The 17,645-nt window shown below is 51.8% G+C and overlaps 1 protein-coding gene across 3 annotated transcripts; it reads left to right on the top strand.

Annotated features, from left to right (window-relative positions):
- The first annotated feature begins 1,989 nt into the window (after positions 1-1,989).
- Znf574 (zinc finger protein 574) lies at positions 1,990-8,308 on the top strand. Of its 3 annotated transcripts, XM_036201078.1 has the most exons (3): positions 1,990-2,741; positions 2,876-3,138; positions 5,343-8,308. In XM_036201078.1, the coding sequence occupies exon 3, from the start codon at positions 5,364-5,366 to the stop codon at positions 8,052-8,054; it is 2,691 nt and encodes an 896-aa protein (XP_036056971.1). In that variant the 5' UTR covers positions 1,990-2,741; positions 2,876-3,138; positions 5,343-5,363; the 3' UTR covers positions 8,055-8,308. The 3 variants fall into 3 exon arrangements, with proteins under 3 accessions (XP_036056971.1, XP_036056984.1, XP_036056978.1); XM_036201091.1 differs by lacking the exons at positions 1,990-2,741; positions 2,876-3,138 and adding an exon at positions 3,200-3,235; XM_036201085.1 differs by lacking the exons at positions 1,990-2,741; positions 2,876-3,138 and adding an exon at positions 4,618-4,648.
- Positions 8,309-17,645: the final 9,337 nt, after the last annotated feature.

The following is a 17,645-nucleotide window of genomic DNA, read 5'->3' as shown; positions in this document are numbered from 1 at the left end:
GAGCAGCCCAGCTTAAACACGTGGGCCTGCTGTTAGGGAGTCTAGTGAGAAGTTAGGACACCCAGTCAGATCCCACTAGAAGAGCACGCAAAAGGTGTCAACTGAAGAGTCAGACCTATATCTGGTTCTGTGTTCAATCGCCTAGTTTTTGGGCTTCAGATGGGGAAATGACCCAACTCCAAGACTGTTTTTCTCATCTGAGAAATGAGGGACAAAGTTTATCAAGCGCACCTCTGATGACTCCCCTGACCTTGGATTCAAGGAGGAGCTTCCTGAAAACTTTGGTGTCCAAATCTAGAGTCCAAATCTAGACACTGAATGTCTTCCTTGGTCACTCTCCACCTATTTTTATTCTATTTAGATGTGTGTGTCTGTGTGTGTGCGCGCACATGCAAGCGCACAGTTTTCAAAGAGGCAGGACGAAGCAGTATGCGCCATCTTGGAGGCACCTGGCAAGCACTGGCAGGGTTTGGGCAAAGTGGGGGATATTGAGGCACACAATGCTGAAGGTCAGAGAATTGCAGCCCAAGAACCCCCGAAGGCCAGTGGCAGAAAATGAAACATCACTCGGCAGCCAGACCAGTGAAAGGGGGAAACCAAGGCTGAAGACTTTTTTAAGTTAAGGCGGGGAAGAAAGGGGGAAAATAAGGAAGAGTGGGATGGAAAGGAAATGTTAAGAGAGGAAGTCTAGGGGAAGAGGAAAACCCGGAGGGTTTTGTTTTTTGTTTTTTTCATTTTTCTTTATTAAGAAATTTTCTTACTCCACACACCACCCACAGATCCCACGTCCTCCCTCCTCCCCTCCCAGCCCTCTCTCCCAAGCCACCCCACATCCCCACATCCCCCAAATCAAGGCCTCCCATGGGGAGTCAGCAGAGGCCAGCACACTGAGCCTAGGCAGGTCCAAGCCCCTTCCCACTGCACCAAGGCTGTGCAAGGCGTCACTCCGCAGGCACCAGATTCCCAAAAGCTTGCCCGTAGACCAGGGACAGATCCCGATCCCCCTGCCTGGGTGCCCCCCAAACAGTTCAAGCCAAACAACTGTCTTCTGTATTCAGAGGGCCTAGTCCAGTCCCATGGAAGCTCCACAGTCTCCAGTCCACAGTTCATGGGCCTCCACTTGTGTGGCCGGTCATCTCTGCACATCCTCCCATCATGATCTCAACGTCCCCTGCCTGCAGAATCCCTGCTCTCTCCCATGGACTGGATTCCCAGAGCTCAGCTTGGTGCCTGGCTGTGGATCTCTACATCTGCCTCCATCAGTCACTGGACAAAGGCTCTATGATGACAGCTAGGTTATTTGCTGGGCTGGTCACCAGAGTAGGCCAGTCCAGTCACCCTCTGGACCACCGCCAGCAGACCAAGGTGGGGTCAACTTTGTGGATTCCTGAGAGCCTCCCCAGCACCCTGACTCTTCCTATTCCCATGATGTCCTCATCTATCATGGTATCTCCATCCCTGACATCCCACTCTGTCCCTGTTCCAGGTTGACCCTCCCATTTCCTTATGTTCTGATCCCCCACTCCTCACCCTCTGCCACCACCACCCCCCAGTCCGCTCATATAGATCTCATCGAATTCTCCTTCACAGGGTCATCCATGTCTCCCTCCTAGGGTCTTTCCCTGTTAGCTAGCCTCTCTGGAGTTGTGGGTTGCAGTATGGCCATTCCTTCCCTCCCATCTAGTATCCACTTATGGGTGAGTACATAAGTCCTTCTGGGTCTGAAACCCAGAGTTTTAAAACTCTCTTGAAAGACAAAGTTTTCAAGTCTCCTTCCACCTTTGTGGATCCCAAGGTAAAAACACAGATCAGGCTTGGGAGCAAGTTGCTTTACGGGCTGAACCATCTCACTGGCTCTTTACTTTGTTTTTTTGAATATCAAGTCTCTCTTTTTGGCTGTTTGAGACAGGGTTTCTCTGTGAAGTCCTGACTGTCCTGGAACTCGTTCTGTAGACCAGGCTGACTTTGAACTCAGAGATTCACCTGCCTCTCTCTGCCTCCCGAGTGGATTAAAGGTGTGTGCCAACACCCAGCAACGGGGTCTCTTGCGTGTGACCCTGGATGGCCTGGAACTCCACTCCTCCCCATGCCTAGGGGTCCTGAACTGTGTGGAAGGACGTCACCTTGAAAGAGGAATGGTGCGCGCCTTTAACCCCCAAACACGAGGCAGAGTCTGGTCCACATAGTGAGACTGTCTCAAAAATAAGAACAAAAAACCGAAACGGCCCTCTTCGGGTCCACTTCCTTCATCTGGATCTCCACCCCACAACCTCAGCTTCTTCCAAAGGAACTTAGGAACCGAGCTTCTTCTTTCTCTCTCTCCTTCCATTTCCCAATTCCCGTCACGTACTTTTGGTTCTCCTAAAATTTCCTTTCCATCCCACCCTTCCTTGTTTTCCCCACTCTTTCATCGACCCCCGCTTAATAAGAAAATAAAGTCTTTAGCCTTGGTTCCCCCTTTCACTCCGTCTGACAGCTGCGGCTTGGTTCCCTCTCTCATTCACGCCGAGTGGCGTTTCAGCTTCTGCCACCGGCCCTCGGGGGTTCCTGGGCTGCAATTCTCCGGGCTTCCGAGCACTGCTTGCCTCAACATCCCACACGCTGCCCAAAGCCCCACGCCGAGGTTTGCCAGGCGCCCCCAAGATGGCGCCTGCTGCTTCGCCCCGCCTCCCGACGTCATCGCGCAGCTCTCCGTTCAGCGATGCCCTTTCGACCATCAAAGGCGGAGTCCAAGGGAAAAAGTGAGGGGAGGAAAGAAGCCTCTTGGGAGGCCTAAAGGGGCGGGCGCTATCCACCTGGAGGCCGACCGGTGAGGGAATATTGCTAGCGGATTGGCTGGATGCTGTCTGATCCCGCCCCTCCGCACTATTGGTAGGGGCTTCAGAAACGTGAGCACCGATTGGTCTAGCGGCAGGGCCAGACGGCCGGTGATTGGACGCGTTGTGCAGTCGTCCGCGCGGTGGCCGAGGCGGAAGATGGGAGGGGCGTTGTTGAGAGGGGGCCCCGGACGAGAGCGAGGCTGCGGAGCAGGCGAGACGACGGGCGCTAGAGAGGACGCGGCGCTGCGCGCTAGAGTGGCTGTGCAAAGGGAGCTGTAGTCCGCGGCCCGGCCGGGGGCCGGCTAGACGGCCGAGGCGGGTGAGTTCCCGCGGGAGCGCGGAGGCCCGGCCCCCACCCCGCGGGCTGCTCGCGTCATTCGGCCTGCACGCAGAAGGCCTGAAGGAGCGCGCCCCCGGTGCGGAGGGCGGAGCGGCCGTTGGCCGCCGGACGCGCGGGCCGGGCGGGGGCCGGGCCGGGCCGGGGTGGCGGGTGGGGTAGGGGGACTGGAGTTGTGTGCGGGCCTGAGTGAAGAGGGGCAGGGCTCGGGCTCTGGGCAGGGGGCCGGCCTTGGCGGGAAGGGGAGGTCCCCGAGCTGCCTTGGCCGAGGGCTCTCTGGTTACATGGGGTATCAGGGCTACGGGCGGGTGCGCTGGGATGGGTCCAGGATCGAAGGAGGACGATTAGAGGGCTCTCGGGTGCTGGGGTGGGGAGGTGGCCCGAGAAAGGAGGTGATTAATGCAGGGAGGAAGATCGATTTGTGCTTGCAAAGAACTGAGGCGGAGAAGGAAGGGGTTTGAGATATCTTTAGAACTAAGGGAGCGATCAGGTGTGGGAATTGGGGTTATCTTAATATAGAAGGTCGATAAACCCATGGAATTGGAGGTGGTGGTGGTGGAATATCCTTGAGAAGTGTTGACAGCGATCTTTATGTTCTCATGGTTCCCATAGGTTGAGCTGGGGAGGGATTGTTTTGTTTTAGGTTCAGATAAGTAGGCCAAAGTGAAGATGTGGGCAGTCCTGGATGCACTTGGGGAGAGAGAAGTGTGCCACGGAGAGGTAGTAGTCTGGGAATTTTGGGGTTGAGAATGAGGTGTAACACTACTGATAACTTCAGTGTTCTGGGTATCCCCATAGTCGTATGCTGATGAGAAGGATTATGAAGAAGAGGGGCTCTTTTTGCTTTCTTTGGGTATTGATGGAGCTTTTATATGCAAGACATTAGGAATCCTGAGGAGGATAGAAACAGCAGGAGAGGAAAGGTGAAGCCATTGTGAAGGATAGGCTCTGGATGTCCCTGCATAAGATTACAATATGTGGGGATCTTCTTGCGAAAAGGAGAAATTTGTATGAAATGGGGATCTGAAAGTTCCTGGAGTGGGTTAGGATAGATTTGGGTCTTTTCTCAAAAGAAGACAGGTTTCGATTGATACTGTTAAGGGGCTTCTGGGATGGGTTAAGGTTGTAGGGTTGGCCTGGACCTTTATGCAAAAAAGGGTGGTGTTGGTTGATAGGAAAAAAAAAAAGAAAATGGCCATATAGGTATCCCCAGATGGTGGCCTTAGGAAAAAGAGAGAGTTATGTCACTGTGAAAAGGGAATCTGGGTGATCAGAGGGGATTAGTATAGTACACTTGGTCTTCGTGGAGAGAGAAGGTGATTGAGCACTCTGGTGGCACATGAGAGGGTGGGGACAGTCTAGGTGTAAAGGATTGGGCTTTTGTGGAGTTTGTTTTGGGTAAAGGTTGATGATACATGAGGTCTTTTATTATTATTTTTTTCCAGATAGGGTTTCTCTATGGCTGTCCTGGAACTCTGCTTCCTGATTAAAGGTGTGAGACACCACTGCCTAGCCGAGAAGGTCTTGATGTGCTTAGTTTGAACCAGTTTTAAGAGTCTTTGAGTATCAGGAAGTGGTTAAGGTGGGAAAGCATGGAGATGGGTTAAACCAGTGAGAGAAAATTGGAGATTGTGAGGAATCTGGGCTCTGTTGGTTTGCGGGGATTGGGTGGCAGACGAGGGGAGGGCTCAGACCACCAGTGCCTAAAATAGAGTAGGGGGTGTTGGTTTGTACACCAGTTTGAGTGGTCTGAGTGTAAAAAGTTTGTGAACCTACAGAAAAGAGCAGAGTCCATGTAGGAGTGTAGCTGGGAAACAGGCCAGGAGAAGGTGTGAGGATTCTGTGGTAGGTTGGCAAAGGAGTATTGTCCCGTGCAATGGTGCAGAGTCAGAGGAAGGTCTGTCACAGGGGGGCCAGTTCCTCTTTGGTTAACAGGGAATGGAGAGGATTGGATAGGTTACAAGACTGGTGGGTGGAGTTCGCTGCAAGTTACTGGCGAGGAGAGACTTGGGGTGGAGTCTCCAGGAAAAGACCCCTGGGGAAATTCCTGTTTGGCTGTTTCTTGAGTGGAAAAATGTAATCAAGAAGTTGGAGGAGGAAATATATCTGAGGTATTAGAATGTAGAGGTGATAAGGGAAAGAATTGCCCTGGAGGATTGACTTGTCTCCGCCCTCCCTTTTCTTAGCCCCCTGGCCTTGCTGCTGCCATGACTGAGGAGAGTGAGGAGACATTCCTGTATATTGAGCATCGCTATGTCTGCTCTGAGTGCAACCAGCTCTATGGATCCTTGGAGGAGGTGCTTGTGCACCAGAACTCCCACGTGCCGCAGCAGCACTTTGAGCTGGTGGGCGTGGCTGACCCTGGCATCACGGTGGCCACAGATGCAGCATCGGGTACAGGCCTGTATCAGACCCTCATACAGGAGAGCCAGTACCAGTGTCTTGAGTGTGGGCAGCTGCTCCTGTCGCCTAGCCAGCTCCTGGAGCACCAGGAGCTGCACCTAAAGATGATGGCTCCCCAGGAGGCAGTGCCAGCTGAGCCACCCCCCAAGGCGACCCCCTTCAACTCCAGCACCATTCATTATGAGTGTGTGGACTGCAAGGCTCTCTTTGCCAGCCAGGAATTGTGGCTGAACCATCGGCAGATGCATCTCAGGGCCACGCCCACCAAGGCTCCTGCCCCTGTTGTCTTGGGGTCACCTGCTGTGTTAGGCCCGCCTGTGGGCCAGGCCCGCGTGGCTGTGGACCATTCATACCGGAAGGCAGAAGAAGGTGGAGCAGGGGCGGCTGTCCCAGCTGCAGCTGCGGCCACAACTGAGCCGGCGGCTACGGAGGTGGAGCTGCTCCTCTACAGGTGCTCTGAGTGCTCCCAGCTCTTCCAGCTGCCGGCCGACTTTCTGGAGCACCAGGCCACCCACTTTCCTGCTGTCCCAGAGGCTGAGGAGCCTGCTGCAAAGCAGGAGGCCCTGATCCCCTCACCCGCCGAGGTGCCAGTGTCTCTACCGGAGCCCCTGCCAGCCTCTGATCATAGTTACGAGCTGCGTAATGGGGAGGCCACTGGCCGGGATCGACGGGGACGCAAGCCCCGGAGGAACAACGCAGAGCCCGGTGGATCAGCCACCCAGGAGCTCTTCTGCTCAGCCTGTGATCAGCTCTTTCTCTCACCCCACCAGCTACAGCAGCACTTCCGGAGTCACCAGGAGGGTGTCTTTAAGTGTCCCTTGTGCAGCCGCGTCTTCCCCAGCCCTTCTGGTCTGGATCAGCACCTTGGTGACCACAGCAGTGAATCTCATTTCCTGTGTGTAGACTGTGGCCTGGCCTACGGCACAGAAGCCCTTCTCTTGGCCCACCGGCGAGCCCATACTCCAAATCCTCTGCATTCGTGTCCCTGTGGGAAGACCTTTGTCAACCTTACCAAATTCCTTTATCACCGGCGTACCCATGGGGCAGGAGGTATCCCTTTGCCCCCAGCACCAGTTCTGCCGGAGGAGCCTGCTGTTAGCTTTCCTGAGCCAGCCCCTGCAGAGACTAGAGAACCAGAGACCCCAGAGCTCCCCACAACTGAGGAGAATCCAGCAGAGCCTCCGGCTCCGGGCGTTTATCGCTGCCTCCTGTGTAGCCGTGAGTTTGTCAAGGCATTGCAGCTGACCCGGCACCAGCGTTTTGTGCACAGGCTGGAGCGGCGCCATAAATGCAGCATTTGTGGCAAGATGTTCAAGAAGAAGTCTCATGTGCGGAACCATCTGCGCACACACACCGGGGAACGTCCCTTTTCCTGCCCTGACTGTTCCAAGCCCTTCAACTCGCCTGCCAACCTGGCCCGCCATCGGCTCACACACACAGGGGAACGACCCTACCGGTGTGGGGACTGTGGCAAGGCTTTCACTCAGAGCTCCACTCTGAGGCAGCACCGCCTGGTGCATGCCCAGCATTTCCCCTACCGCTGCCAGGAGTGTGGACTGCGTTTCCACCGTCCTTACCGTCTGCTCATGCACCGCTACCACCACACAGGCGAGTACCCCTACAAGTGTCGGGAGTGCCCCCGCTCCTTCTTGCTGCGCCGGCTGCTAGAGGTGCACCAGCTTGTGGTCCATGCTGGGCGCCAGCCCCACCACTGCCCATCCTGTGGGGCTGCCTTCCCTTCCTCACTGCGGCTTTATGAGCATCGCTGTGCAGCCGCCGCTGCCCAGGCCCCACGGCGCTTTGAGTGTGGGACCTGTGGCAAGAAAGTGGGCTCTGCTGCTCGACTGCAGGCCCATGAAGCTGCCCATGCTGCCGCTGGCCCTGGAGAAGTCTTGGCTAAGGAGCCCCCGGCGCCCAGGGCCTCTCGGGCCACTCGCACGCCGGTCACTCCCTCCCCAACAGCCCTCAGTGGCACAGCCTCTGCTGCCCCTGCGGCTCCTGCCCGGCGGCGCGGCCTGGAATGCAGTGAGTGCAAGAAGCTGTTCAGCACAGAGACGTCACTGCAGGTGCACCGACGGATCCACACAGGTGAGCGGCCGTACCCGTGTCCAGACTGTGGCAAGGCCTTCCGCCAGAGTACCCATCTGAAGGACCACCGGCGCTTACACACAGGTGAGCGGCCCTTTGCCTGTGAAGTGTGCGGCAAGGCTTTTGCCATCTCCATGCGCCTGGCAGAACATCGTCGCATTCACACGGGGGAACGGCCCTACTCCTGCCCGGACTGTGGCAAGAGCTACCGCTCCTTCTCCAACCTCTGGAAGCACCGCAAGACTCACCAGCAGCAGCAGCAGGCTGCCGTGCGGCAGCAGCTGGCAGAGGCGGAGGCCGCTGTGGGCCTGGCCGTGATGGAGACTGCAGTGGAGGCCCTGCCCCTTGTGGAGGCCATTGAGATCTACCCTTTAGCAGAGGCTGAGGGGGTTCAGATCAGCGGCTGACTGGCCCCCACTTTCCTCAGTATCACCAACCCCTGATGCTGAACACCTCAAACAGCCCCTTAAAACCTGTGTACATATTGTGCTCCTCTCTCCCCTCTACCACCATATAAGTTCTGTAACTAAATTTATTCTCTTTTCTGAGGGTGTTGCTCTGAGGTCCTTGACACATAAAGGACCCCTCCCCCTCTCCCCACCTTCCACCAGTTTGGTGGTCTCAAAATGAAGCAGTCAATAAAGACTGAGTTGGACATTTATGTGCCTTTGTGAGGCCCAGGTATGTAGGGTGGGTTTGGGGGATCCTGAGGCCAGGCACTAGCTCTGACTTCCCCTGGCTGCATCTCCCTAGCACCCCAATAGAACTTGGCAGGAAGTAAGAGTTGGTACAGTTTGCTGGATTGAAGAGAAGGCAGTCAGAATCTATAGCATTCTTTGAAACAGACCTCGTGTGTCAATGAAGTCAGCATGTCTTGCCACTAGAGGTCTCCATAGCCTAAGGAAAATCTTGAAGCAGTTTGGTTTGGGGGTGTGTGTGTGTATGCTGGAACATTGAGAGAAACATTGATGCGCTTGTCAGTCCTGGCTCTCCATTTCCTGCCTGATGTGGGTAGGCCACATCCTACAAAGCCATCTGGATTTCTCAGACTAGATCCCTGAGGGCAGGCAGACTTGGATCAGGTGTGATCGGGAACAGGGGTAGAGGGGAGCTCTTGAGACTTTACCCAGTACCAGAGTTGGAAGTTCTGAGTAATGGGGTCTAGAGTAGGCAGTGCCTTGGCTCCCAGGTCGTGGTGCAGCCATTAGACGTTTATTGTAGGAAGAAAGGACAGAATACCTGGTCAGTGTTCGGGTGTCTAGTGTGTCTTAAGTACTCCTCTCCGCCCCCACACCCCAAGAACTGGAGATTTGCTTGGATCTCCCACATGCTGGGCAAGCTCACTACCACCAAGCTATATCCTCATCTCTTTAATTTTTGAGACCAGGTTTTGCTGATTGCCCAGTTGGCATTGGGCTCAATCTATGTCCTAGGCAGGTTCAGCTTCTTGAGTAGCTAGGGTTACAAGCCCGTGCCCCTGGGTTATTTTGAGTAACATTTACACTTAACTCTGGAGAGCATGTTTTACACCGGAGGCCTCTGGAGTGACTTGCTGAGGGTCAGCTCAGCCCAGGGCAGAGCTTGAATTTAAATCTGCTTTCATTTGGTTAAATATCCATATCCTGTTCTGTCTGCCCCCTGGCCTTTCCCAGCAAGGCAGTGGAAGTGACTAGATGAGGGAGTGTATTTGCCCCTCAGCCTCCTCCTCTTCCAAGATTACTCCAGTTCCTTCTATTGGAAAGAACTCCTTTACTTAGAAGGACACGCTTGAGAGAGAAAAGGAACTTGGGGGTGGGGAGGGGGAGACCTTAGACCCACCCATTGAGCATGTCTATTCTGTGGCTTGATCTGTTGCTCAGATGAAAAGAAAAGAGATGAGGCTACACAGGACCAGGACTCAGGCCCACCCTCCTTTTTAGTTTTATGCCATTGTCCTAATTATAATTTAGAAAAGGAAACACCTGTTACAACCTGGCAAGAGGGCCCAGCAGGTAAAATCACTTGCCATACAAACCTTACAACATTTGATTCCCCAGAGCTCACAGTGGAACCAACTCCCAGAAGTTTCCCTTTGACCTCTACCTGTGCGCCATGGTTCGCATGCATCTGCAGTCACACAAAAATAAATGATAAAGGAAAAGCACCTATTGGATATCCCTGACAGTTAAGAATACTCACACGGTTGGTTTTCCACTAGAGTTTCTCAATCATAGGCACCATCTTCAGTACCTGCCTGCCCTGCAGGAAAGACCTACTCCCCTGGAACAAAGGCACTGATGAGCCAACTCCCCTTTCCAAGATCTGTACTGTTGGTACAAAGACTAAGATCCTTTATCCTCGCGAAGCCAGCTGAAACAAGGGCAGGAATGGAGGAAAAACAGGAGGGCACTGGTTGGCCACAGTATTAAGGTGTTTTCAGCAGAGATTAGCTTCTTGACAGTGGAGTGATCATCCTTCATTGGAGTCTCCCCCCACCCTCCAAAAAAGCCAGGTGTGGTGGCACACACCCTTAATCGCAGCATTCAAGAGGCAGAGGTAGGTGGATCTCTGTGAGTTGGAGGCCAGCCTGGTCTACAGAGTGAGTTCCAGGACAACCCAGTGCTACACAGAGAAACCCTGTCTGGAAAAAACAAAAAGTGTTCCAGAGGACCCATGCTGGGTGGCTCTCAACTGCTTGTTACTCCTGCTCCAAGAGATAAGATGCCCTCTTGCATCTGGGCATCCTCACTCACACACATCATACACACCGCACATGTATACCTAAAAAAGACACCCTACCTAAAGTTGACCAACCCCCTGAGAACTTTGATGGCCTGTGAACCTTAGTCCTAAAGAAATACAATACCTATCTAACAGGACAGACAGACATTCCCAAACTCAGTGGACATTAGATGTCCCTCCCTAAGATGTGCACGCAGCCAGCACATCCAAAGTGAAATCCAGGAACCTGTGCTGGGCTTTAATTCTGAAGTGATTTCAGAGGAGACATCGGGCCCTTCTAAGAAAGGCTTGCCTTGCGTAATTCTCCGTGAGAAAGGACAGAACACTGCCCCACTAGTGGCTTATAATAACAAGGCTAACAAGGCAGTGCATGTGGAAGAGCCTGCATATTACCACCCCCCAGGAGATGCAGACGGCAAGGCTTTGGAACCAGAGTGCTCTCAAGTCATGGGACAGTTTATGGTACTGACTGCAACTCCTTGAAGGCGGGCGAGTCTTCCTCAGCCAACTATTACTGACCTAAAAGAAAAGGTGCTTTTTTTTTTTTTTCTTTTTTAATGGAGCTGGAACTCAGGGCCTTGCACATAGCTCATTTCTCCTGCCTTCTGCATCTCCTATTGGACTGCCCAGATGCCAGCACCTGTGTGCCAGACAGGATGCCACAAGAACAAAGGAGGGCCAGTGGTTCTGTGTGTGGCACAGAAAGTGTTAAGACCAGTTCTGATTTTCAGTGGTAACATCTGGGAGTCACCCCAGCCCTGACCTGTGAAGTTGCATCTGCAAGTGACTAGTTAAAGATGGCAGGGTAATTTGAGTTAATGTCCCTCAAAGGAGGTGCATACATTGTATCAATCAGACTTCCAAGTCTCTGTGTGTGTGTGTGTGTGTGTCTGTCTGTCTGTCTGTCTCCATCTCCCAGGGGATTGAAACCCATGGTCTTGTACATCATGTACAAGTGATTTACCACTGAGCCATATCCTCAGTCTTCTCCCTTTTTTGAGCCAAGGTCTTACTACTGTGTTGTACCCAAATTGTTTGAAACTCAGTCCTCCAGATTCATGTATTCTTACTTAGTTTTGAGACAAAATCTTATTTTTTTTTAGACAAGTTTCTCTGTAGTTTTGGTGCCTGTCCTGGATCTCACTCAGGCTGGCCTCGACCTCACAGAGATCCACCTGGCTCCGCCTCCTGAGTGCTGGGATTAAAGGTGTGCGCCACCAATGCCCTACGTGACAAAATCTTAGCCCAGATTGGTCACTTACATATACAAAAATGATCCTGAACTCTGTCTCTGCCTCCTGTGTGCTAGGATTAGAGGTCTGTGTCCCAACACTGGCTTGGATTTATCAAGAACATTTTCCCCCTTTTTATTCTCATGTGTTCATGTTGTATGTGCATGTGGGAGCTTGAGGGCAACCTCATCTATTGTCCTCAGAAATGCCATCCACCTCCTTTGAGGCAGGATCTCCCACTGCCCTGACCTGGAGCTCACCAGTGATGATAGAATGGCTGGCCACCCCACTCCCAGGGATCCACCTCTCTCCACCTTCCTGGTGCTGGGGTTCCAAGGGTGGCAGCATTCTCACATGAGTTCTGGGGCTCGAAAGACAAGCACTTCACTGACTGAACCCTCACTGTCAACTCTTTTTTCGTGTTCTCAAGGCAGAGTTTGTGTATCTTGAATATTATTTAAGGGCCAGCCTTAATAATATTCTTCCCAGGGGCCCAGAAGAGAAACTACGAACATCAAGAATTATTTTCTGGAAAAGAATCTAAGTACATCGAATCTAAGAATCTAAGTGCTCTTTGTCCGTCTTATTCCTCTGGGATAAAATCCTATCTACACAGCTTCAGTTCTGCTCTCGTGCCTAGCTCCTTTCTTGCTGGATTTCTCTCTCCATTTATCTGCTGTCCCCTCTAAGTTCTATCTTCATTCTCTCATCTTAATTCTGCCTCATCTAGGTTCTTCTCATCTCGTTCTTTTCCATCTACTACTTCTCCATCTGGCTCTTCCTCATCTTCCATCTCGTCCCCAAGTTCTCTACTCAAAATCCTCCTTATCCCTCTCAGTTCTCCGTCCTCAAGTTCTCTTGGGTATTCAGTTATAAACCCAAGCAACAGCAATCCTCCCCCTCCAGCCAGGTCACCGGGCTTGAATTCCACAGGGAATTCATAAAGGCAGGTAAGAATTTTCCTCAGGCAGTGACCACCGGGCTTTCTTTTACAATCCAAAAGGAGGAGGTCAACTGAGAGCTAATGAGAGGTTAGTATATCAAGAAAGGGATCTGTGTGCTCAGTCTACATTCCTGGAAGTGGTTTGGTAAGAAGTTAGGAGTCTATAATGTTAGTGAGGTTGTATAAGAAAGGAGGGTCTCAGCTTAAATTTCACAAGAAACAAAACTATTCGCCTGACCTAGGAGACAGGCGTTTCCACAAGGGTGTTACCTTAGTTTAGGAGATTAGCCTTGGATGCTTGACAGGTATTTTAGATAAATACACTGTTAGGAGTTCTTGGAAGTGCATAGCTTACAAGAAAATCACTGTAGGAACCAGCTAATATATATATCACCAAGACTTCTTAAACCATGGCTTGACCTTCCTTCAGAAAAGTCCTTGACTTTTCCAAGTAGTAGCTGTCGTTGATCCTTTCAGTAGCCTCTGTGATAGTAGCTGGGTTCCATTACATTTTCCTGCACTTGCAGCATGTGTAGACCAGGCTGGCCTTGAACTCAGAGATCTGCCTGCCTCTGCCTCCTGAGTGCTGGGATTAAAGGTGCATGCCACCACTGCTCTGGCCTATCAACTTTTACTGTATAGGTCTTTTTAGTTCTTTGGGGAGGCATCCAAGAAAAGAGGTGGGCTCTATTGGCTGATTACCTGGCTTCTTCATGGTTGTTACTGAAGACAGTATTCTAGCATTTAGACAGTATTTAGGTTGGGTCTCACTGTGTAGTCCTGGTTGGCTTGGAACTCAATGTAGAAGAGGTTGACCTCAAATTCAGAGTTCTGCCAGTGTCTTTCTCCTGGGTGCTGAGATTAAATCCACCACCATGCCCAACTGTCCTAATCATTTAACCATTCAATTCAGTTTCACAACCCCATGAGGTAGGCATTGTCCTGTACACCACTGAGAACCACTGAAGCCCATGTCTTGAAAAATGGCAGAACTGAGTTTTGGACACAGGAATTTGAATTCTTCTGAATGTAGAAAAAAATTCAAGCCTCTAACCATTGTGTGTGTGTGGGGGGGGGGGGGGGGTTCCTTGTTTGTTTTGAGACCTTAAGCCTAGGTTGGCCTTGCACTCACCATGCACTCTAGGCAAGGAATCCCCTTGCTTCAGCCTTTCAAATCCTCAGACTCCAGGGCCAGGCCACTACTCCTGATCCAGTATTTGAACACAGTATTTGAACAGTCACTCTTTCCCTCCCTAGTTCACATTTCTACCCATACCCTGATCTGACCTACTACTCCAAGGACACAGGAGGCCAAGGGACACCAGACATCATTTCTCTCTGTACAGTTTTTAAATTTTTATTTTTTGATGTTTGTTGTTCCGATGAATGACACATTACAAAAATGGGTCCTTAAAAGAAGCACATTGTACAATGAACAAGCAGAGTGAAGTGAACACTGAAACACTAACCCGCTACCACAAGAAGAGACAGGGAGGGTCGGAGGGGAGGGAGGGGCTGCCAACCAAAAGGGGAGCTACCTCCATGGGCCCGGAGGGGAGGCAGGTCACTCCAGGGCCTACACTCCAGGGCCTGCGTCCTAGCCCACTACTTACCACGGCTCCCCACTCCTGTCTCCTCTTTCCTGGACATTCAAGCCCGGAGGTGAGGGACAGCCACACCAGAAAGGGTGGAGCCAGTCAGATCTTTTCAAGGTAGAGTGGTCACTGTCCTGGTGCCTTGGCGGGCCACAGTGGCGCAGTCAGAAAGAGGCCAGAGGAGGTGATCAAAAGACTAGGTCTCCACTTCAGCCCCAAAGATGCCTGCCCTTCTGCCCCACCCCCCCGCTATGATCCAAAGGCTCTCTGTTCAGAAGCCCCGGCACCCTGCAATTACATAAATAAATAAATACTGAGCCCCTGGGCTTGGAGGACGGGTTGGGGGGAGGGCAGCAGGGCTAGAGGAAAGGGGGGGGTCACAGACAAAGTAAGTAGTTGTCTCGTCCAGCAACACTTCCTCTGGATTTTTCCCTTTGCTCCTTTTGCTTGTTTAGGAAGGAGCCAACACCAAGGACAAATACTTAAAAATATACATTTTTTTTTCTCTTTTCCGCCTTTCTCATCGTCGTCTTGCTTTGGAGACTGCTGAGGTCAAAGTTCAAACCACACAAAAGAACCACGGCTTGAAGTTTTTGTGGTTTTTGTGTTTTGTCTTTTTTATTGTTTTTTTGTTTGTTTTGGGTTGGGTTTTTTTTTTTGTTTTTATTTTTTTATTTTTTATTCTAATTTTTTTTTTTTCACTTTTTTCCCAGCGTATAAAAAGGTAGCGGAGTTGTCTGTGGTTTTTTTTTGTTTGTTTGTTTTTTGTTTTTGTGGGTTTTTTTTTTTTTTGGTTTTTTTTTTTTTTTTTTTTTTTTTGTTTTTTTTTAATGGTTAAATCTTTGGTTTGTTTCTTTTTTTCTCTTGGAGGCCTTTATCTCTCGCACTTGCCTTACCCACTCAGAGACCGGTGGGGGCCCGTGTGTCTCAATCCTGCTTATTACTCTCTCTCACTCAGTTCTCCCTACCCTGGGTGAGAGGGAGAGAGAGGCACCCTGGGAGTGGGCTGGAGAAGAAAAACTAGTCAGGTCAAGAGGTGCCCCCCTGACTGGACTAGTGCCTGGCTGGAGCTCCCCAGGGTGAGGGGCTTGGAGACAGACCCTCTTGGTCTTCTGGGAAGATGTGTAAGACCCCCTCCTTGTCTTAGCCCCAGTTTCCGAAGGGGCGTGGGAACCCCATCCATCCCTCACCCACCCCTATACATACATCCAGCCCCTTCCTCCCACTTCTGGTCCCTACCCTGCCCCCGAGAAGGGAACAGAGAGGTGGTTTAGTTACTGGCATTATTTATTTTTGGCACAAATGGCCCACCGTTAGGGCAGACCAGTCTCTGTCCCTCCCTTAAGCAGGGGTCAGGGCTGGGAGAAGGGAAGCCTGCCGTCTAAGCTGGTACATGTCTCCCTCCCCAACCCCACATAAAGCGCCTAGCCCTCCAACTCTCGCTCACACACAGACACACGGACACAGGCTCTGTACAGACCACAAAATAAAAACGATGAGATAGTTTTGTTTCCCGGAGTCGAGGCTTGTGTGACTAGGGTGGAAGGAGCAGGGGGGGGGGAGGGACCGGAAGTCCCCCTCACCTTCCCAAACCTGGCTCCCCCAAGCCCCAGCCCCTGGCCTTGGCTGGCCCCCAGCCAACGATATTTGGTTTTTTTTGTTTTTTTTGTTTTTCAACATTAAAGTTCTATGAGGTATTTGGTGCCTTATCTCGAGTCCTCGGGGGAGGGGGGGAGACCTGGGGCTCACCTGCCCCCCCCCCCCCCCCCCCCCCCTTCCCAATATTTGGTTTCACAGCTGTAGTTAAAGCTTGGGATTTGGTTATTTTTGTCCCCGCCCGGGAATTTTGTTTGTTTTTCATTTCCCAGTGTGGGGGTTGGATGGGGAGGGTCCCCTCACCCCGGCTGCATGGGGGTCCCCTCCACCAATGTTAGGGCGCCTGCCCATCCCTGCCTCCTGCTTCCTCCTCTTTCTTCCCACTCCTCCACACTGGAGTAGGGAGCGGTCCCAGGTAGGGACTTGGTAACGAGGAAGCAAGATGAATTGGGTGTTGGTGGTGAGTCCTGGATTTTTTCCTTTTTTTTCTTTTTCTTTTTTTTTGTTTTTTTTTTGTTTTTTTTGTTTTCTTTTTTTGGTCTAGAATCATAGTTTATGTTTGAGTCATCTCCACCATGCCTTCCATGCTGCCTGTCTTCTCAGAGGGCTTTTCTTGGGGGGTTGTTTTGTTGGTTGGTTGCAATTCCTTCATCCTGCTCTGTTCAAATATCTTCCTTCCGGGTCGGGAGTCCTTGGCCCTCTCTCCAGCTGTGGGTTGGGGTCCAGGCTCTTGCTGGCCGTTTTTTCAGGAAATTATAATGGACAAACTCAGAGGTAGGGTGAGGGCAGGGAGTCGGTTCAGCAGAGCTGCTTACATTCCAGCGAAGATGGGTGGACAGGTGGCAGCCCCATGGGTGCCTGGCGGGAGGGCAGCCACACTACCAGGGCTGGGCAAGGCACCCAAGGCCCGAACTGGCCTGGAGTCTCCGCTGCCTCTGGGGCCCAGCCCAACAGTTTTGCTTCTGGGTGGGAGAAGTGAGACCAGAAGAAAAGAGAACGCTGAGACCTGGGGGCTCTGGCTGCCTCTCCTCGGAGTGTCCAGGATGGAAGGGGGCCTGGGCCATTGCCCAGCTCGCCTCCCTCTGCTCCTGCCCAGCCGGGGCAGGGGTCACTCTGATTTCAATGGCTCGCGTCCTTCACAGCAACACTTTGGTTTGAGGAGAGATACAGAAAGGATATTAAGAGATATGACAGAAGAATAAGGGGTGGGGGTGGGGAGGGAGGGAGGAAGAGAGAGGGAGAGAGAGGGAGAGAGAGAGAGAGAGAGAGAGAGAGAGAGATAGATAGATCAAGAGGGAATCAAACTACCCAACAGTTGATTTTCCTTCATCCATTCTTTTGCTTTCCTTTTCTTTTAAAGCTTTTTCAGTTGATTGGGGGGAGGGAGCTTGGGGCTCTTCACCCTCATCCCTGACACCCTCTCTCAGCCCCACCCACCCGCTTCTGTCCACCCTGGCTGAGGGACAGGCCCCACCCCAGCCTCCCCCCTCCTCCGGCTTCCCGAAGACGACGTCCATGAGGTATTTGTGAAGAGAAAGAAGTATCCATCGTTCCATCCGCCTTGGCGACCAAAGACCTGGACCACTGTGCAGGGCTTGGCTCCACCTTACGGCTCCTTCTTGTCTTGAAGAGTCCTAGTCTTCTTTCCCATATATATATATGTATATATATCTATATATATCTATAAATTCTTTTTTCTAGTTTTAATTTATTGTTTGTTTGGTTTTCTGTTTTTGTTTTTTGTTGTTCTGTTTTTTGTTTTTTTTGGTTCAAAACTTTGTTGGCCTCCATGACAGGAGGGCAAGGTGGCTCCCAGCAGCGTCTCCTCTGTCTACTGTTGAGATATGTCCAGGGATAGGCAAATACAGGGTCCAGCCAAGACTTGTGGAGGTCTCGTGGGAGTGGTGACCA

Source organism: Onychomys torridus, chromosome 1, assembly GCF_903995425.1.
Source record: "Onychomys torridus chromosome 1, mOncTor1.1, whole genome shotgun sequence".
Classification (NCBI taxonomy): Eukaryota; Metazoa; Chordata; class Mammalia; order Rodentia; family Cricetidae; genus Onychomys; species Onychomys torridus.
This window is presented reverse-complemented; position numbering and strand designations above follow the sequence as displayed.

Excerpts from the sequence above, each read along its gene's own strand:
- Znf574 (XM_036201078.1), top strand. The coding sequence starts at position 5,364 with ATGACTGAGGAGAGTGAGGAGACATTCCTGTATATTGAGCATCGCTAT.